Raw genomic sequence first — 21,131 nt, 5'->3', positions numbered from 1 at the left:
GTATAGGATATTTTGAAAATATTTTCTCTGTCTTATAATATTATGAATAGATCTAAATTTCAATTAGATAAATAATTTTCTATCTCACAAAAATAAATAAAATATTTATCAGGAGATGAAACTTTTTTTAAAATTTGGTACACTATTTAAGGAAAAAATATATTATTAAAATTAAAAAGTTAATTTTTTTAATTACAGTGTCATGTAAAATTGGACGGAAATACTTGAAAACACTTGTCTGCTATAATAACTCCAACTTGACTAACTAGTTAGGAGTTTCTCTTTTCCACATTCAAGTAAGCAGTCACTCTGTTCTACACGCCTCTGGAGAAGACGAAGAAGAAGAAGAAAAGCTGAGAGAAAAAAGGAAAAGATCCAAAGTTTGTGAAATTATAAGGAGCAATAAACAGTTATTGTGTATTTTCAGAGGAAGAAAAGGGAAGGGAGAAACGAGATCCCTACGAAGTCGGCAACTATGGCGTCAAAGGTGATGCCGTCAGCATCTACAACGCCTAATTCGGATCGTTCTTTGCATCCCCAAAACCCAACTTCTTCATCTTCTTCTCTACATCACTCTCATCCTTCTAGAAACTTCGATTCTATGAACATGGATGAAATTCTCAAGAACATTTACTCTGATTCCGACCCTTTTGCTTGTTCTGTCTCTGCAACTGTCGCCGCCGTCCATACCCCTTCTTCCACCGCCGGCGGTGGTGATGATGTGGGGCCTACTAAGACTGTTGATGAGGTGTGGAGGGAAATTGTAGCAGGAGGAGGAGGAGGAGGAGGGGGAGGGAGTAGGGAGCCGGAGATGACTCTGGAGGATTTTTTGACCAAAGCTGGGGCGGTTACAGAGGAGGATGTTAGAGTTCCGGTGATCGCTCCTCCTCCGCCGCCTCCAGCCACGGGGGCTCTGTCTGCCGGAGGGTTTGTGGTGGATAACATGATGGGTACTGGGAATTGTCAGTTTCCGGTGGCCATGCAGAATGGACCAGGGGGGTATGGTATGGAACCCCAACCCCACATGGGATTTGGAAATGGGGTTGTGGCTATTACTGGGAGTGGAAGAGGGAAGAGGAGGTCAACAGTGGAGGAGTTGCCGGCTGATAGGGCTACACAGCAGAAACAGCGACGAATGATCAAGAACAGAGAGTCTGCTGCCAGGTCTAGAGAGCGAAAACAGGTGTCTTTTTTGCTTTCATTTTATTTAATTTTCTAATCATGTGGATGATCATAGGTTTTGGTTTGTTTTTTTGGGGCGAAAATTGAGACATGCATGTGTGTTATTAATGAAATTTCAGGCTTATACAGTGGAATTGGAGTCTCTGGTTACACAATTGGAGGAGGAAAATGCAAGGCTGGTGAGGGAAGAGGTTAGTTTAAGTTCTTTTCCAAAGTGTGGTTGATCTTGTTTAACATTCAAGCTGATTGAAAGTTTTGTTCCTTTTCATTTGAACTCGTTTTTCGAAGTGAAGTTGGCTGCACGAGTCTTCTACACAAAAGTTTTTAGCTTTATGAATTTCAGTTGCACTGTACTGTAGCCTCGCTCATCTCAGCATTTTGGCTTCTGGCTTTGGTTGAATTCATATCTTTAGGGTACTTGTGATTTGTGAAATTTCCATTTTCTTGGTAATAAAAGCATTCAAGCTGATCTAAAGTTTTTCGAAGTGAAATTGGCTGGTATTATAATTTTGATTTCCAAAAGTTGAATCAGTCTTCTACACAAAAGTTTTTAGCCTGTTCTGTAGCCTCACTCATCTCAGCATTCCCAATACATCATTTTGGCTTCTGTCTTTGGTTGAATTCCTATCTTTATGGTACTTGTGAAATTTCCATCTTCTTGGTAATAAAAGCACGTTTTCTTTCTGTTCATTTTATTTTTAAGAACTGTAATGCTACTTATTAGTAGTTCTGATTTCTTGTACTTGGAGCTTGTAAAATTAAGTTTTGTGTAGGATAGTATGTTCCAAGAAATTTCTAAAACAACCAATTCTTTTGGCCTTTTGCAGGAGGAAAAGAATAAAGAGAGACTTAAGCAGGTATGAATTTCGCTCCTTGGTGCTATAATACTACGCCACTTCAGTAATAAAATTTAGGATGCATTAGAAATGAAATTCTTGGTGTATATATTCTTATGCATTGCTCAATTAATTCTATATTCTTGTGCTTGTTCTATTGTCTAATAAACACAGATATGCTTCTACTCTTACTGTTTCGTGTTGCTTGCAGTAACCTTGGTACTATTCTCTGTTTCTCTGTATGAGCTGAGTTTTGTTATTTTCCACCTCTTATATAAAATTGAACTTGTTCATTTCTTGTGACATAATTGCTTGTTGCTATTCATTCTCTTGTGGACACGGAAAGGAATTCAACCGATTAACTGAGCAAATTGAACTCCAACCTCACTATTTTTTGTGTGAGGATTCAGGAATGGGTCAAGCAGTTTATAAACAACTAGTTCTTCATGTGGTAGTCCTTTATGCAACATTGCCAAATGATTTACCTGCTTACTTATAGATCTACAATTCTCCAACTCTAGACAATCGGTATAAAAGCACTTCTCTAAATTGCTACCCTTGTTGCATTTGGCTCCAAAAAAAGCAACCCAAAATTCAAAAGGTTCCTACAAAAAACACGGCAAAAGAAAGAACCAAGACCTTAAAGATGAAGTCAATCATGACTAGAATGCAGACCACAGTGCAAATATATGCACACACGTGTCGAATTGACAACTGTTTGATTTCTTCTTCATAACTCTATATCTTGATGGATAACTCCAAGAGTATTGAATTGTCGGTCAGATATATGTACTTCAAACTCCTGTGAATAATAATGTTTGGAACTTCTCTCAAAACCAGCTTTAGAACTCCTTTAAATTTTGATTCTTCTTAAATTCTTTATCTTTCTTTCCTTTTTGAATTAGGAAACATTTTTTGTGCAGTCGTACTCATACCTATGCATGTAAATAGACTGTTCTTTATACAACCTTATGCATTCGTATATAAGTTGTATGTGTCAAACACAGTGAGTTAGAGTTTGGAGATGATTCCATGAAGTTCTCTGTTGCAATGTCTCTTGTATTCTTGCTTACACTTTTGCTTGTATGGAGATTGGTTCTTCCTCTTTAAAACATCAATCTTATGCTGAATTAATGTCAGTGTAAGGGTCAGGGAGGTTGAGATTTTTTACTACAACTCTGCCTTCTGATAGTCTATGTGCTACTTGCCCATGAGATTAAAGATATCAAACTCAGTGGTAGTAATTTTGCGATCAGAAGGTTAGTTTCTTTCTATTGGCACTTAACCTAAGACAGTCTTTCTTGTCTCTTTTTTTTTTAAGAAGACCTTGAATCTTCCTAAACTAAGATCAATGATCTTTGCTATTTTCTTTTTTCTTCTTCTCCTTTTCTAAAACAGTCATTTTGTTTTCTTAAACTAAGATCAAGGCTCTCTTTTCTTCCCATCCTCTTTCGTGAAGCAAACTCTGCATTTTTTGAATGGAGGGATGGAATAGGGTATGTTGGACCAATCAAAAAGAAGCTGTTCTACATTTTCAATCTATCGGGTGTTTGGGTGATCCTACATTGAACCTGAATCTGTTTTTGACGTAATTCCTCCTGCATGAACCTGAATCTGATTCTGATAGTCATCCTAGTTTTTATCATTGGCTTTGCATTGTTCTGCTCTTGTTATTTCAATAAAACTTGTTACAGGGGGACATCTTAAGCTGTTCTTTTTCCCCTAAATTAGAGAACTTTGAAGTAGTTATCCTTTTAATCTAATTATAGGTATATAGTGTGAGAAAAGGGAGATATAACGGAACAAAAATGGATCTTGGGAGAAGACTGAAAGAGCTAAAGGAGTCCAATGGAAGATTAAAAATTTCATGATATTGATCATTTATTTTATTTTTGTGTAGTAACCCCTGGGTCTTGTGGGGAAAAGGAAGTGGCGGGGTTCCAAAAGATCCAAATTACCCCCTATTGTCCACTACTTTGTGTGGTCATACATATCAAATTCTAAAGACCGGTATTACTTTTTTAGCCTAGTTTTAAAATGAGATTTGTATGTGAACTTTATGTTTGCAGTCTGAATAAGATGTGTTGGGAGGTTGCTTTCAGTTGTTGGAATGTGTCTGTTCACAGTTCAATATTCATTTTCATATTATTTCCGTGCAGATTATGGAGAACCTGATACCAGTTGTAGAGAAGCGAAGACCACCTAGAGTTCTGCGAAGAGTTCGATCTATGAGCTGGTAGGTTGTCTTCAAATCTCCTTAACCATAAGAAGTAAGAATCGACATGGTGCTTCTGTTGGAGCTGCTGAGAACTCAGAGAAGGAAAAGGTTGTTCTGGTTACCAAAGGGATTTGGGACCGCACATAGTCTGTAGTTTAACTTATTAGATAACAGAACCGTGAAGGTGAAAAAAGCTGCAAAGTTCTATCATGAATTATGCATATGACTAGGGTATGTAGTATAAAAGGCTTGTAAGCTTTCTGTAGTAGAAGAGAATATATTGTAGTTTTAGCTTCCGCAGGCATATCATGCTGGTTGCAGGGAAGAATGATGAACTTACTTGGTTATATGTCTATACTACTAACTAATGTTACAGTAGTGTCTGTTTTTACAATAAGAGGTGTTCTTATTTATACAAGTATTTATGTTCCAAGTCTTGAATTAATGTTTGGATTAGCCACAGTGAAATTGGTATCTAATCAAAGTAATGCATTGTTTCCCTGTGCCTTGCAATTTGATCAGGGGCAGGGCAGGGCAACTTTTTTTTTTAGAAAAAATGCTAAACATGGCAGAGTAGGGCGGGTTAAAATCTTAGTAGTTCAAGGCCTGCTCCACCCAATTGCTACCCATACAGCGGAAACTGACCCTATGTATGATGTAACTAACTAGTTCCCACGATTCACCAATTTCACTAAACTAAAAGAGTGATTCAGTCGATTCAAAGATAAGGAAATACCCCTCATGGGACATGACATTCGGTAGTAAGTTATTCTCAACATTTTTGTTTGTGACAAATTTTAGGTAATATCTCGAAGAAGATAAGATTTATTCTGATATCATGTTAAATGAGAAATTATATATATTTGAAGTGGCAAAATTGTCAAAGTGACACATAATTGAACATCCTGGCCAACAAAAAAGTATGGTGGGATCCATAATCAGCAAGATCCAAAACAGTTGTAAGAGGAAGCAAATAGCATCATGTCTGACAAATGTCACATCAGAAATCAGAATTCGGAAAATTCCAACCATAAGATTTAAAATCGAACGAATTGACTGTTAACATAACAAGTACTGTATTAAATATTTATTATTCTTATTATGCTCTCTTAAATATCCATCACTAATTTTGAATGTAAAACAAACATGTAAGGCCAATTTCATTTCTTGTTTTGGTTTCATGTACTTCTAGTATCACAACACACAATAGAGTCTAATAACATACTCGGTATAATTCCACAAATAGAGTATTGTAGAAAGGGTAAGACATGTGCAGATTGAATCCGTAGAAAAATTGTTTCGCCTCAAAAGAGAAGCTTACTAAATATATATATATAAACCTAATTTAAAACTCATTTTAATCATACTACAATTGTCATGTGCCCTGATACAGGCTGTTCTCACATGGTCTTAGATAGCAAGTTAAGGAGGGACCAACAATAACTGCTCAAATTTAATGTGCAACCCATCTTATTGACAAATGGGATGACTGCATGCTGCAGACATGTGAGGCTGACAAAAAAATAATTATTTATATCTAATAAACATAAAAAAGTTTGAACCAAAAAAATGGAAGGACAATAAAACAAAGGTATCAACTTCAACATTAAATTGAGATAAGGTATATTTCATAATTAAAGTAACAGGAAATACTCAGGAGTTGCTGTCTTAAATGTCCCAGATAAGGGTAACTCAACCTGCAGATAATGTAACATGGGACAAGAATTCCAAGTTGCAGAGGCAGTTGCTTAATTTATTCTAGCCAAAATATAGAATGGGAATTGCAGAAATGCATAAATCCAGTAAACCAAGTGACTATCTCAAAAACATTACAATCACATTGAATGATGCATGCTTAATTTAAGCTTCAGGGGAAGTATATCTATCACTTGATTGCAGCTGGTAAGAAATGGTGAAGAAAAACACTAAGACGCGAAGAATCAGGTGGTTGAATAAGATAAAATCTTGCATTTGTCCCTGCAGTTCAAAGAAGGTTGTCTATTCAGTGCACCTGTGAATGAGCTAATTACATTCCTAACATTATGCGTCTAAAAGACATTGAAATCTCTGCAAGGCCAAAATTACTGTTAGACGATCTCTGCATATGGTAAATACCAAGTATATGAACTTAGAACTGACAACTCTTATCAGCTCCTCAAATTTCAACATCATTGACAATACAAGGATTGTCATGTATTCATCAGTTAATATGTATGTCACCAAGGAGAAACAACAAATCAATAGCTGCATTCAAGTAAAAGTATAATCATGACAAAACACCTTCTCCACCCCCATCCCAGAAAAAGGAAAAAAAAATGAAAAAATTTAGAAACCATCACAATCCAGAACAAGAAAATGGAAACTGGTTTTACATAAGGTATAGTAGTGCATACAAACAGTTACCTGCTAAAACCACAGTTGCTACATTTGTTTCCTTTTTTACTTCTTTAATACCAGTAAAACCAAAATAGGAATGTATATATGTTTTTTCATTTTGTTAGAACTTGAAGACGACATAGAGTCTAAGGCTGATTCGCACTTCCCAGGAGTTCAAGACCCTCTGCCCGGCAACTCATAATTTTTCTGAATACTTCCTTTAAATTGCGTTCTAGTGGAGTAAGACCAGTCTTAAGAACTTCAGAGACAGCTGATAAATCTTCTCCACCCTTTTTTATTTCTTCCATCAGATCCTTGGTCAACGGTAATTGAGCAGAGTCTATCAAGTCAGTCAAGTGATGGACACATTTTTCTAGCTTATATATTTCTTTCAACAACCCATTTGAATTGCGGCGCTCTGGCTTCTTAGCTTCATCCATTATCCTACCATGAAGCAACCAAAGGGCATTGCTCCATGAGAACTGCCTTGGGATAGAAAAATGATTTTGGAGGCTTCGATCTTGACAAGGGACTGCAGCAACAAGAGCCCACAGTACAAACAGGAGAACAAAGTTCATTGTAAAGACAAGGTTTGCTATCCCATTTGTTGCAGCTATTTCATGTCCACGGGGAGGAACCAAGTGGCTTGCAATTGATTGGAGCTGTTTAGATGCTGACCAAGATTGAGACACACTCCAAGATAGAGACCTTGAGTGCCCAGAAGGACGACGCTGGTGATCCTTGGTTTTATTATGGCGTCCAAAAGAACGGTTCCTCTGGGAAAGAACGGTTCCAGTTTCTTTCTCTTCTAGCATCACAAGAGCCAAATCCATCAGACTTTTTCTAGTCCGACGTAGCTGACCATCGCCAATCGTCTTTTGTCGAGAATCCAATGAAGAAACCACAATTTCCAAATGCTTCTGCCAGAGTCGAATTTTCCCAGTCCCATCACGGGCAGCATTGCAAATATCAAGTGCTTTTATAGTTCTATCAAAGTAGTCAGCCAAAAGCTTATCTTGAGGCGATTTCAAGAGGAGTTCCTTATTGTTGCTCAACACGATTCTGAACTCTTCCTGACAACTGTTAAACACATCTAGTAACTTCCGAATCCATGCAATGGAAAGGAATTCATCACCAGAAGCAACCGACAGTTCCTGAAATCGAGTAGCCACTAGATTCTGAAATACTCCCTGCTCAATCTCCTGAACAGTAGAATCATGATTCAATTCCACGGAATGAACCTGTTCACTTCTTATACTCATAATTGAACGACGGAATGACGCAAATGGCATCGAAGAACCACGACTATCTGAAGAAGGCATTTTCACCCGCTAAACAAAATCTCTCCCCTTTTTTTGATAAGATTAAGACAGACTGCAATTGACATAACACCAAACAAGAAAAAGTAAAATCAGTTAACACTGGAGGGAAAAAAAACCCATCATTTTTAAAACCCAATATAGAAATCCTACAAAATTTCCAAAAGGAAACACAAACAGAAACAAGACTACACACCATAATTCAGTTAAATGCTTATATCAAAACAGACCCTTCAAGGGTTTTAACGGTTACAATTCCAAACAAAAACCAAAACCCACTTCATATTCATAGAGACAAAATCAACATAAACCTCAAAAACATGGAATTTCAAACTCAAAAAAAAACCCCAAATCAAAATTCAATTTCCAAGAATTAGATCTTTATGAAACAAATAAAAAGATTGTAACTTTGAGTTAATAAAAAGCAAGAAGAATACCTGAGAAGGAAAAGCTAGTTGAGGAAGAAAGAGGAAGAAGGGAACATATATTGAACCCTAGAGAAGGACATGAAGGCCCCTTGCCTTTGCTGGTGACACAAAATATTGGGTTGCAAATCGAGACGTATTTAAGAAGCAAATGAAAATATATTACAGTAATAAATATGGTAAGTTAACCAAGACAAGTTTTTTTTTTTTAAAGAGGTAAAGCACCATTTCTTGATTTACGAACCAGAATGTTTTTCAGGTTTTTGCATTAATGGTCTTCGGAATTTGAACTTATTCTATTTCTCCCCCTCAAACTTTTCTATTTGTACTTTTTCTTATGGTGGTGCTAAAGGTATTTATACTTATTCCTTTTTATATACTACTCTTTGTTCTAATGCTATTTTATGGTTCTCCCAAATGGAATTCGATAATTTGAATTGTAATATTATTGATTTATTGATGATGGGTTATTAAGTTTGTAATTTGGATAATAATTTTATTTTTTTTAATTATTGAGTCATTGATTTTAACGATTTGAAGTTTTTTCCTAACATGTTAATCAATAACTATATAGTAAATTAATAAATTATATATATCATTCGATATATAAAGTTTTTGACTTAGGATTTAATTTCATATTTTTATTTCTTGTTGTCTCAATACAATGTGCTAGTTTTTTTTTACTTTTGAGCAAGATGGATCTGTTAACTTATGTGCTGATGTGTATGATTCACTTGGTTTGTCATTTTGTTTTTGAATGTTTTTCAACATATTCGTTTTGTGTCAAATCTTAATGATTAAATCATGATCAATAATTGATAAATCGATAAGTCAATATCTTAATGATTCAATAACAAATCTAGTATATCGACAAATCAATAATCAATAAATTAAACAAACATACTTCAAATCCGAACAAAATCAACCGATACGCAGCCATTACCACATTTATCTCGGTGACCATTGTTTGCTTCCTCCTTGCATCATTCGACATCTTTTGTATTTGATTACACGTGGAAAAGTTATTAATAGCAGGTGCCAGGTGAAATTACGAAAATCTGAATTCACAAAAGATGACAAATATTTACTGAAATATTAGATGTGTTATAAGTTTGTCTAGATACTAATCCTATTACCATTATCATATGGTCAAAACGACAGACACACATTTGTGACCAATTTTTTTTTATTTTTTTATTCTAACTAGGTTCTAGAAGCTCCCAACCTTTTCGCTTCCTTGGTGACTCGAACTCGCAACTTTCAAGTTGAAAGTGGGGGGCTTATCATCCGAGCAACTCCCTCTCGTCATTTTATTTTATTTTCTTGTATTATTTTTCTTTTAAGTGATTTTTAAAATCTAGATGCAATTTATCAAATTGATTAAATTTAAAATAATAATATATTCCACATCTTCCTAGACATATCTATTTCATTGGGTTTTTCTTCGAGATAGTGCTTCAGACTTTTTGAATCAAATTCTTTATTTTAGACATGCTATTTTTGCCCCCAAAAAAAATAAATGTCTAACATGCGCAGTTTGGACTTTAGTACACTAACAAAGCTAATCTTTGTTTTATGTTTGATAACTTTGACAAATTAAACCAATTCTTCAACAATAATTTACATAAGTTATGTGCAGGTGTATCTCTGTGAGTAGATAAAGTTTTAAGTGTAATAATGAACAATAATTTCATTATAGTGTTGCAATAAATTTATTGAAAGTAGTTGAAAGTGATTTATTTTGGATTTTATATGTACAACTTTTAAAATACTCCCAGCTTAATTTGACTTGAAGTAAAATATTCTATTTCTTGGTAAATGACTTGAAGTAAAATATTTATGGTTGACTAGTCAAAATAATTGATTTAGACTCAGATACCCGTTTAGTTTCAAGTTTCAACCAGTTATGTTAAATGAATTTAAATTCCAAATGAATTAATATTGCATTATGCCACGTAAAATTTGTATATCTATTTGTTTAACTTTATACAAATTTAAATATACACGCTCTTGAACAGTTTTCAAGTCACAAATGCGTGAAAATGCTCTTATTACATGCGTATAAATATCTAGTGTAATCTCATTTTCTGGTGGATATTCTTGTAAATGGCAGTGATGCAGTCGGTGCCCTGCGCATTGCATTGATCAGAAATAGATTTCTTTTACAACTTTTCACAGGAAGCATTTTTACGCCATGGCGTAATTTTAGGGGGACAATCTCCATTTTCAATGGTGAAAAGAAGAAAGAAGTACAACAAATCCAGAATAGAAGCATTACAGTTAATAACTTTAGGCACCCTAAATGTAAAAATGTTATAGCTCTATTCACAAGCCAATTTTGTGTCAAAGCTGCTCAAGCAGATGGCAAATGCCTGAAATGCAGATAGAGGATACCGGTAGTCCATGGTAAACATATCTTTGCCTACTTTCCCGAATTGCAAGATGATTTTGTCATGATCTGATTGACTTGTTGGCTGAGATGTTGTCGGTGCAGCAGCAGGTTGTTGAGTGGCAGCAATCAACTGAAAGTTCTTGACAGATGCAACTGTCACTCGTCCTCGGAAATTCAGACACCAGCACTGCAGTTGTTCATGCCATCGTGGCGCCTTGTTCTTTAGGACCAGTGGTTTCCCCTTGTTATCATCTTCCTCATTAGTTGATCCTCCAGCAATATCAGAAAATCGCGCACTACTGAACTCCGTGGAATGATCAAGAGACTTTGAGAAAGAGATGCTGCGGAATGAATCCTCAAGGGGCCTTGAGAGAAGCTTTGGTTGACCAGGCACAGAGCCACCGGCTTCAAGGGCTGAGTCAGGAATTGAGTGCATGACGCAGTGCATTCTCCGCGGACCCCGTGTTCCAAGCACATTCAGCTCGTAAGTGATCTGGGATATGATATAGCTTCCAGTTGGGACTTTAGGAGAGACTTTCTTGGAAGTGAATCTACGGCTTGTGCGCCCCGGAGGAGGGACATGTGCACCGGTGTGAGGAGGCTGTGTGTCATATATAATGAATTTTGTACCTAGAAAATTTGATCTGCAATGGACAGTGAAATTATATCATCCCATAATGAAAGGAGAATCAATAATATATATGTACTAGTATTATTTAAGATACATTCCTCAACAACAGAATGGAAAAGGGACTTTGATAGCCCAGACTACATAATAAGATGATGCCACATAGAACTTCATTTCAGCTTTTATCTAGGACAACTAGCGTCGCGTAGAACTTCTATTTTCCTGATCAATCTATCCACGCGTAATAGACTATATGTCTACTTATTTTTCATTGAAAACCATGGCTAATTACTGACGAATCTCAAGTCTCCACGGTTGCTCATGCTTTAGTATTGGTATTAGCTAACAATAGAGAAACCATTTTTGAGGAGATGGGATGACGAATATATCAAATGCGTGTTTCTGTTCTTCATTAAATTAAGATCTCCTGATACATCTCAGTAATACCAGGTAAAAACAAGAAAGATATTGGAAAACAAAATGAATAGCTTGAGTAATTACCTTAATTTTCCAATATAGGTGTTGCTTGATCTAGAGATGTTTTCTGCATCCATTGAGATAACATACTCTGTGCAAGTCGTACGTCTAGTTCTTTTTGCAGAGAGAAGGAACTTCCCATTCTCAACCAACAATGCTACAAAGAAAGTTGAAATACTCATTAACCTCTGAACAACTGCCACTCACATAGAAATTATATGGGCAATGAAGCAAGAGTAACTAAAGCAGTAACGCATCACAACCAAATATCTCTAAACAGAGATTACAACTGGAAATATAAGTCTATGATATCATTAACTCAATTGAGAAAACTTTTAAATTATTTTGATTTGTTTCCACTTTACGCCTTTGGGTTTGAGTGGGAAGGGACGGGGGAGGAACAGATCAGTGGTTTCATCTGACAGGAGATTGGAAAGACAGCAAAGATAATGGTTGCCTCCTGTTCTAAATTGCAAGTACCTTCTATATGCCTTGGGCGCAAGGATAGTATCATTGAATTTTTTCAACGAACGGATGAGTTAAATATATGTAAATTATTTAAGCATCAAGCCAATATCAGCCTACAATGTAATGCTTACCAGGACTAAGACACAAGAAAAGATGGTAAGTCAAATTAGATTTATCCCGCTTGATGAAGCACTGAATAGTTCCATCACGAGGCCCAGGCTGTAAAGAGAAGGTAAAAGATTAGTCAATAGACTTCTCTAGCACGTAACTTCCACTACAACTATCCAACTCTAACGGTCAATAGAACTGCCACTTGGGTTGATCACACAACAACCACATATTTCTGAACTTTAAAATTTAAACAAGTTAGCACAAGAAATATTCCTTCAAGCTAAAGTAGTACCTGCTTTAGGGAAACAGGAAAAGTTAGCTTTCCACAAAATTCCGGATTTCTAACAATGTCTTTGCACATACTCCTCCATGACCTACAGACTGCAGCACATGCTACGACATGCTTGCGACCGGGCCATGTGCTCTCACTCTCCTCTAACCTTCTAACTACATCAAAAAGTAGCTCTGGAGGAAGATTGGCCCAACAACTATCTTGGATAACAGGAGGCTGGTCACTTAAGTCATAAAATGAACCATGTGATTTGTCCCTATGATGACCAGACAGCCTTAAATCGAAGCTTCGCCTTGATAAGCTACCAATACTATCTCTTACATCACGAACTATACTGCGGAACGACATCTGAACTTGAAACTGTTAGGTCAAAGGCCAAACACCATAAATAAATGTTACTGGCCTATTTACTCTTTCATATCATACAATCTTCCAGTATCCTAAAGAAAGCTTGACAAATAGTTACAGCTGCAAAAGAACAAGAAAACAAGTCGTATTTCAGTAACAAGAATAGATTTCTGAAGAAAAACAAAGACGAAAAAGAAAGAAAGGCATTTAAAGAGAAAAGAAGGGAAAGGGAAAAGAAAAGAGTATAAAGAGACATCTTCACATGGGCACCTAAGTAAAGTAAATCACATGACTGTTAACAGATGCAACTTCTTTAGATTCTTAAGGTGCTGCCTCATGCCAGTTGTCCTAGCTTAGTTGCAAGAAAATGAGTATAAAAGATATAATTGCTTTCAAATCTCATCAATCTTTCAGTCAAATCATCAGTAATAATGAAATAAGCTACTCACATAAAGGATGTAAACTCGCTGAAGTTGACACCAACAGGTATACCAAGCACTCAAGCAGTTCAAAACCAGATTCCAGTTCAAGAAAGGAAGATTCAACACTTAGTCAGTTTATCACTCAATGTCTAGATTCAAGTCCGGAAGTAACAAATTCATTTCTCTCTCAAAGCTTAATACTAAACATATCATGCAAATTCCATAAGCAGCTACGGAAACAACCAGAGTCTATAAAAAAATGTTCATAGCCTTTCAAGTACCAATTTCATTCTTGCAGAAGATTTACTGCACCGGGCTGCCCTTTATCTACTCTTTTTTTTCGCCCTTTATCTACTTATGACCAAAAAGAAAAGGTTTTTTCCCTGTTAACTTTTTCTAATTACAAACCAACATAGATACTTCATTTCACATGAAAACCTACAACTTAAACTATACATACAGGTTGAGGTACAGATGAAGAGTCCAGAAGATAACAAACCTGCATAGTGCTCTAGGATAATCAAAGCTCCATAACTTCTTTTAGAATCCTGAAAAACCCAAGACAAAAAGATAAATTTCTCAGCAAAACAAAAATTAAAACTCCAAATTCCCAAAAGATCAATAAAATCAAAAAACAAACCACCCCTCTACACCCAACAGGAAAAAAGGAAGGTAAAAAACTTCAATCTGAAGATGACAACCTTAAAAGATGAGATTTTTACCAAAAGGGGTAACTTATCTTCACACCAGAAAACATGGGAAAAAAATAAAAGCCAAAAACTAGATAACCCAAGAATATCTCCACATTTGCAGAGCAGTATACGTACATAGTATGATTAAATAAAGAAAGAAAACCAAGAAACAAATCTACAGACACCAAGAAACATAAGATCTGAAAATAAACCAGCAGAGCTCAAAGATCAGAGATCTGTACCTTAAAACAAGAACAAGAACAACAACAGCATCATCAAGAAACCAAGAATTTCATAGATAAGATAAGTAGATCAAGAAAGGTAAAGTGGGTCAGAGACAAGAAACATTATTTTTCAGAAATATCATCATCTGTATGAATCAGTATTTACTACAAGTCTCTATCTTTCTCATCCGGACTCAAACCCCCAACATTAAATGCAGTTCAACAAACCAGAGAGAGAAAAAAAGAACTGGTGAAGAAGAAGAGGTAAGAGAAGAAAAGGGGATAAACAAAATAGAAAAAGAGGATGTTGCATATACTTTATTAGCACTAAGAAAAATAGTTTAATGGTGGTCACACACACACACACAAACACAAAAATAGTAAATTGGGCACTACGTGAGCAGTATCCAACTGAGGCTGCCTCTACGAAGCTACCAACATATGAGACATGGGAACATGGAGTTTTTGACTTATTCTTTTGCTCTTATTTTAACAAGGAAAAAAAACTAAACTTTTATACTCCAACAAACTCGTGTTCAAACTCCTCTCTAATGACGTTGTTATTTTATTTTTGATTTTTTAAAATAAGTTTCTTTCGTTTGAAAAAAGGAATGAGTACATTCTATTATAAGTTTGTTTTTAAAAAAAATGATTCATTTTTTTTTTAATAATAATTTGATAACAAATTTTTATACATGTTTAGAGTCATAAGATTAAAAGATATTTTGATATATTTGATGTAAATTTAATTTAGGACCACCTAATTAAAAATCATATAACATAAAATGAAAATCAATTTTAAACAGAACTTAGTTGTTATGATAAAATATTACTAAGGAACGATTTTTACGTTCAAAAATTTCCTTTTTTTTCTTTTGTAGATGTTCGTTTACCTTTTCTTTTTATTTGTATAAAAAATGCTTCTTTTTTTATACTGAAACAATTTCTTATTGTAGAAATTGCATTAGTATGTAAGGAATTAATATTTTACATTTATAGTAGCATGACTAAATCTGAATGTGTTAGCCATATATTATACGTTACGCATATAGCATTAAATAAATAACCAAATTACTCGTTGCTCGGATTGGATAAATTTGAGAATAAAAAAAATTAAAATAGCATTAGTAATACTTTTGAAAATAAAATACCTGCTCCTTAAATAGTAAAAATAAAATACATGTTCCTTGCCTTAGTAGATCAAAATGGAGTCCAAATACTTTTGTAATATATAGGATATGTGTAATGACCCTCCTGGTCATTTCTGTGTCTTGCTTTATGTGTGCCGTTTAGAGCGTTCCTGTAGCGACCCCAAGTCATTTATGATTTGCTGGGACTGACAGTTCGATCACCTAGTCGTTCGTTTGGTCTTGGTGCGAGTTTTTGTGTTTTGGAGCTTATGAACCTTGAACAATCATTTTCGATCAAATGTTCAAGAAGATGACATCGCAATTCATTTCTGACGATTCCATCAGCTCCGAAAGGGTCATTTTAGGCTAGTACCATGGTCAACATGACTCCCGAAGTTTTCAGTGTGAGTCGGTGCGATTAGGCGTTTTAACTTTAAGTTTAAGCCTAAGTTTGACTTTGGTCAACATTCTGAGTAAACGCGCTCGGATGAGAATTTCGTCAATGCGGTTAGCTCCGGATTGTCAAGTTTGGTCTATATGGACCCTTCTTTTGTGTCTCGAGGTTTTCAATATTTTTTTGACCTCTTCTGTGGTTTTTGACTTAAAATGACATTTGAATGTGGGACCTACTTTTTGTCAAGATGACTTCGTATGGAAATTTTGGTTATGTCATTGAGTCCGGAATATCGAATTTAGTATGGTTGCATATTTCGTTTGCGTACACGGGGTTCTGAGCGAGATCGGAGCACCCCGTCGGAGTTTGTTTAGTTATGGAAATTATTGCAAAAAATCTGTTATAAATGCAGAAAATGAGCAACATTTTTTCCAAACTTCAAACCCTCATAACTCTCTCATCTTTCATTCGAATTAGGCGATTCAAAGTGCGGGAGCTTCGTATTTTTAGTGGCTTCGCTGTAGAGTGTTCGAAAGTTGTTGTGTGCACGTAGTTCGAGGTAAATTTCGTGATAACCTGACTGCAGTACCCTTTTTCTAGCTTTTGTTTTTGGCATTCTTGTTTTAGTCAAATCTCACTCATTTTAGCTCGGTTTTGGGTGATTCGAAGTCCCACATATTGAGAATTGTTGTGGCTTCATCGTAGAGTGCACAAGGAGTGCTAGGCACCATTAGATTCTTGTAAATTTCAAGTTTAGACTGTTGTTGTTTTCTTTTTTAGTTGATTAAAGTGTGATTTTCTTGCTTGTTGGTTTTTGCTGCGTTTTGAGCCCCGAATTGTGTTCCATTTTGGAACACAAGTTTGGTGTGCTGTTTAGGGTGTCTTGACGAAGTCGCCACGATTCCCGTTTTGACTCAAAAATTGACCCGTCTCCATTTGTTGTGATTTTGGTGTCTAAACGTCTGTAATAACATTGTGACTCTATTTTTGATAACATGGCAGCGTTTCGACGCCGTTCAGATAGGGAAAGCTCCGGATAAATGGTTTTGGAGCGCGTGTGATCAGCCTACAGGTAGGCTACGGTTTTTCTCTCTTAGATTGAGCTCGAGAGTGTGAATGCATGTTGATTAGTTGGGATTTGGGTTGGTAGTGATTGAATTATGCATAAGTGTTTAGAAATCATATTTCGTCCTCTTTCAGAAATTATTGAGTAACTGTGAGCATGTTTTGTGTTATTAATTGACCCTTCTTACTATGTGGAGTGTTTGTATGCTTGATAATTGTTTATCTGAAGCATGTTGGGTCTTAGTTTAGGTTTGACTAGGGCTTGCCTTAGAAATACATAATTCGGATCCGATAGGCTTTAGTTTTGCCCTGATGTCGCTCGACCGGCTTAGATTCCTGTAGACTGGTGTAGCAAACTTGAATCTGATAGTTTGGGCCTTAGCTAGGCGATACGCTTGCTCCGACGATAGTTATCCTTATTTTCCCGATGTTACGGCTTCACGAGTTAAGTCGGTGATGCTAGTTTTGCTTCGCGATTTGAATTTGATTTTTGATTCGGTTCCAAGGACTTACATTGATTGGCTAAGTGTGGACGGCGTTCCACGGACATTTATGAGCGTGGATCGATTAGAACTCTTTCAGCAGTTACATTGGCACCTTTATAGAGCTTCTGGTTTAAGGTCCGACCTCTATTTTCCAGATACTTATATAGATCATCTGGTTTAAGGTCTGATCTCTATTGCCCAGATACTTATATAGAGCATCCGGTTTAAGGTCCAACCTCTATTGCCTAGATACTTATATAGAGCATCCGGTTAGAGTTCCGGCCTCAGTTACTTGATATTTGTGATTGGTTACTTGGGTACTTCTGGTGAGCATCCAGTTCGAGGTCCGGCCTCCGTAATGCCAGATTCTACTAATTAGGGTTGAGGTTTTGGTTCGATGTTCTCCGTTCTTGGGTTCTTATATGCAATTCTCTTTAGTTATAGTTATTTTATGTACTCTTCGGGCTTATGGGGGTCTGTTCGGATTTTTATTTAACTTGTGCACGAGTGTATCTTCTGGACTTATGGGGTCCAGTTAGGTGTAGTTAGCTTATAGATTACTTTAGTTAGTTCTTTCTACACTCGTGTGCATTCCGTTGTTAGTTAGATTTTCGTTCTTGACTTCGGTTTGTGTTATTCCTTCTTTTCATATTGCCTTTACTTTTTAAGTTCAATTGGCCTATGATGCCTATTTGGTACCTGTTATTTTGATCCTCATGCTACGCTCTGCATCTGTTTCGTGATGCAGGTCCGAGCACCAGTGGCCAGAGTTGATCCAGTTTGGAGTAGTTTGATTCGGAGACGGGGGTGAGCACACGGCGTTTGTACTATTTCAATCTCCATCTGTGTATATAGACTTGTCTTTTACCTTTCGAGACAGTCCAGTCTCTGTGGTCCACTTTTGAGACTTGTACTTGTTTTATTAGTAGCTCTGTACTAGTGACTTCCAAGTTCCGGGAGAGATCTTTATTTGTATATATGTTTTGGTTTGCTTCCGCTTGTTTACATTATTATCTTAAATTTTGCCTACTCTTATTTAGTTTCTGCCCTCAGATCCATTACTTATTGTTCCGGGTTACGAATTGGCTTACCTACTGGTGGGTTATAGTAGGCGCCATCATGATTCGAGAAATCGGGTCGTGACAATATGTGGGTATGATGGATAAGGAAAATTAATTATGGGATAAATTTTAGTACCTTTAATGTTTTGATTTGTTAGACAACTTCTATCAGAATTTATAATTAGATAGCAATAAGTTATTCATGTCTTTGGGTGGAGGAATAATTTTAGGATAAAATAATAAAAATACGCCCCTCAAAACCTTTTTATACATCACTAATATAACAAAGCTAAATAAAGTGGAAACTATTTTCATAAACAAATAATTTATTTTTAAAATTTTATGCAATGCATATTATTTTAATCACCTAAATTCAGTAATTAACAACCTATTTATCATATCCTCTAAAATTTTCTATCATTTGGAATTACTTAAGTCCCTATTTTCCTCCTCTCTCTCTCCTATTTTTGGATACATCACTCTTACAATATATATCGGGATTCGGGATACAATGTATTGGGACAAGTGTGTTTTGTATCAATAAAGATAATGTATCGAGACGCGATCTATCAGGACGTTATGTGATGTATCCATAATCCTTAAATTTCAAGAGATTGTAATTTGAAAAAAAAATAAGAATAAGATGTTGTTAGCTTTTAACATTATGAGATTTGTGTAATTTTACTTTTATTAATACAATAAAGCAAACAATTAATAAAATATTATATTCAAATAGTTAATCTGCATATAACTAATTTCAATATAATTAATTTCATAATTTTTCTTCAAACCAGACACCCCACGGAGTAATATTTTTTTCGTTGTGTTAAATAATTGTTGGTATTTTCTCATCTACTTCTACCTGGCTAATGCATGGCTATAGTAAAATTGAAGGCTCTTCATTAATAAAGGTAACCTCTTTTAAAAAGTCTACTCAGCAATGAATAGACAAAGCTAAAAAGGCAAAAAGAAAAAGAAAAGAAAAGAAGAACCAAAAGTCAATGGCAATAACACTTTTTACCAAGTTAATTTAAAGGGAAAAAGGATAAATATATCTTTGAACTATCGTAAATGGTATGCAAATATTTTCTGTCATACTTTTGGAACATTGGTGCCCCTGCCATTCAAAATTTGGAGCATATATAATCTTTATACTAACAGACATACACGTGTCATAATCTTATTCATCGATCCGACATTTATCGACGGATAAGATTGCGCCACGTGTCCCTATTTAGTCTTCCGTTAGTGTGAAGGGCATATATGCTCTAGTTTTTGGACAACAAGGGCACCAATATCCCAAAAGTATGATGGAGGGTATTTGCATACCATTTACAATAATTCGGGGATATATTTCTCTTTTTTCCCTTTAAATTAACTTGGTAAAAAGTGTTATTGCCATTGACTTTTGGTTCTTCTTTATTAGGAGACATTGAAATAAGGGGTTGGTTTTCATAGAGAAGCATACATTACATTAAAAAAAAAAAGATTTTAGTAGCAATTAATTAACGGGAATAACTCAATTATCGCTAAATATATATTTTTAGCGGCAATTAGTACTCTTTGTATATGTTCCTAAAGCCTTTAGCGACATTGTTTCTAATGACATTTAACTAATGTCGATAAAGACTTTAACATTCTTTATTAATGTGTGTTTATTATCGCTAAAAGTTATTTTTGTTGTAGTGATATAAAATAGGAAGCAAAACATTTTGATTGTAATTGGAATTTAACTTTATTTATTTATTTTATTCTTTCTGACATGCATATATATTCAAGTTCACAATAAAACGGTGGAGGCTCTTTTTTTATATTATAATGAATACACTTTTGATTTAACATAACAATATATATAATTCAATTTGACTTTTTTGACAAAATCCAAGAAGAAATGTAGGAAATATTAAGTGTCATGTTTTTCAATCTATAGAACTACAGACACCTAAACCTGACCCACTATTCCTATTCGCCTACTGTTTGGTATAAATTAATTTTAGTTTTTTTTTTTAATCGGGAAAATGGGAAGGAGATTAAAAGACATGAAGTCTGAAAATTAAAATAGGTCAATTGAGATACTAAGATTTTTTTTTCTATATTATTGGTTATTTTTTAAAATTTATTTGTAAAATCATTGAAACTTTAACTTTTGATTATTTTTTTAGTAGTAAAATTATAAATTTAACATACATGAGATGTCACTCTATATATCCATGAAATTTACGCATTGTACCGTGCCTCAAGACTTATGTGTCATCTGTGCTACATAAAACGTCACACCTTATACGCCGCCCCACCTTTTAAAACACGGTTGGTACCTTGTGCAAGTGTAATTTATAGATCACTCACACATATTGGGGTAGAATTGAAAAGTCATGGAATCATCTGCACCGATTATGTATTCATACACTATATATATAGGGTTTTAATCAATTAATAGAGTAATTAATTTTTCTTCAAAGCTCATATCAAGAGCATGAACTCGTGTACATTGACAAATCTACCTTAGGGCTTAGGCTAAGGGTGGTTACGTGACACCGTTCATTGAAATTTTCTTACTACTACTTATCTACTTTTAATTGTCATAGT

General features: G+C 35.3%; 3 protein-coding genes across 3 annotated transcripts; 1 reads left to right on the top strand and 2 right to left on the bottom strand.

Annotated features, from left to right (window-relative positions):
- The first annotated feature begins 295 nt into the window (after positions 1-295).
- On the top strand, positions 296-4,669 carry LOC125877493 (bZIP transcription factor 12-like). Its single transcript, XM_049558776.1, has 4 exons — positions 296-1,183; positions 1,302-1,373; positions 2,010-2,039; positions 4,178-4,669. Exons 1-4 carry the CDS (start codon positions 476-478, stop codon positions 4,256-4,258), a joined length of 891 nt encoding a protein of 296 aa, XP_049414733.1. The 5' UTR covers positions 296-475; the 3' UTR covers positions 4,259-4,669.
- A 1,913-nt stretch (positions 4,670-6,582) lies between these two features.
- On the bottom strand, positions 6,583-8,537 carry LOC125877474 (protein ROH1-like). Its single transcript, XM_049558762.1, has 2 exons — positions 8,369-8,537; positions 6,583-7,986 (listed from the first exon to the last, which is right to left on the bottom strand). Exon 2 carries the CDS (start codon positions 7,932-7,934, stop codon positions 6,759-6,761), a length of 1,176 nt encoding a protein of 391 aa, XP_049414719.1. The 5' UTR covers positions 7,935-7,986; positions 8,369-8,537; the 3' UTR covers positions 6,583-6,758.
- Positions 8,538-10,497: 1,960 nt separating this feature from the next.
- LOC125877464 (tubby-like F-box protein 8) lies at positions 10,498-14,900 on the bottom strand. The gene is made up of 6 exons (XM_049558754.1): positions 14,429-14,900; positions 13,994-14,042; positions 12,725-13,192; positions 12,453-12,540; positions 11,878-12,010; positions 10,498-11,392 (listed from the first exon to the last, which is right to left on the bottom strand). Exons 3-6 carry the CDS (start codon positions 13,070-13,072, stop codon positions 10,678-10,680), a joined length of 1,284 nt encoding a protein of 427 aa, XP_049414711.1. The 5' UTR covers positions 13,073-13,192; positions 13,994-14,042; positions 14,429-14,900; the 3' UTR covers positions 10,498-10,677.
- Between the last annotated feature and the right edge of the window lie 6,231 nt (positions 14,901-21,131).

The sequence above is a fragment of the Solanum stenotomum genome, chromosome 1 (assembly GCF_019186545.1).
Source record: "Solanum stenotomum isolate F172 chromosome 1, ASM1918654v1, whole genome shotgun sequence".
Classification (NCBI taxonomy): Eukaryota; Viridiplantae; Streptophyta; class Magnoliopsida; order Solanales; family Solanaceae; genus Solanum; species Solanum stenotomum.
Note: the sequence above shows the minus strand (reverse complement) of the source record. Positions and strands in the feature narration are given on the sequence as shown.

Coding starts and splice junctions, on each gene's coding strand:
- LOC125877493 (XM_049558776.1), top strand. CDS start 476: ATGGCGTCAAAGGTGATGCCGTCAGCATCTACAACGCCTAATTCGGAT. Junction 1,184..1,301: donor GGTCTAGAGAGCGAAAACAG/GTGTCTTTTTTG, acceptor ATGAAATTTCAG/GCTTATACAGTGGAATTGGA. Junction 1,374..2,009: donor CAAGGCTGGTGAGGGAAGAG/GTTAGTTTAAGT, acceptor GGCCTTTTGCAG/GAGGAAAAGAATAAAGAGAG.
- LOC125877464 (XM_049558754.1), bottom strand. CDS start 13,072: ATGTCGTTCCGCAGTATAGTTCGTGATGTAAGAGATAGTATTGGTAGC. Junction 12,011..12,452: donor TTTCTTGTGTCTTAGTCCTG/GTAAGCATTACA, acceptor CTTTCTTTGTAG/CATTGTTGGTTGAGAATGGG. Junction 11,393..11,877: donor ACCTATATTGGAAAATTAAG/GTAATTACTCAA, acceptor TGTCCATTGCAG/ATCAAATTTTCTAGGTACAA.
- LOC125877474 (XM_049558762.1), bottom strand. CDS start 7,934: ATGCCTTCTTCAGATAGTCGTGGTTCTTCGATGCCATTTGCGTCATTC.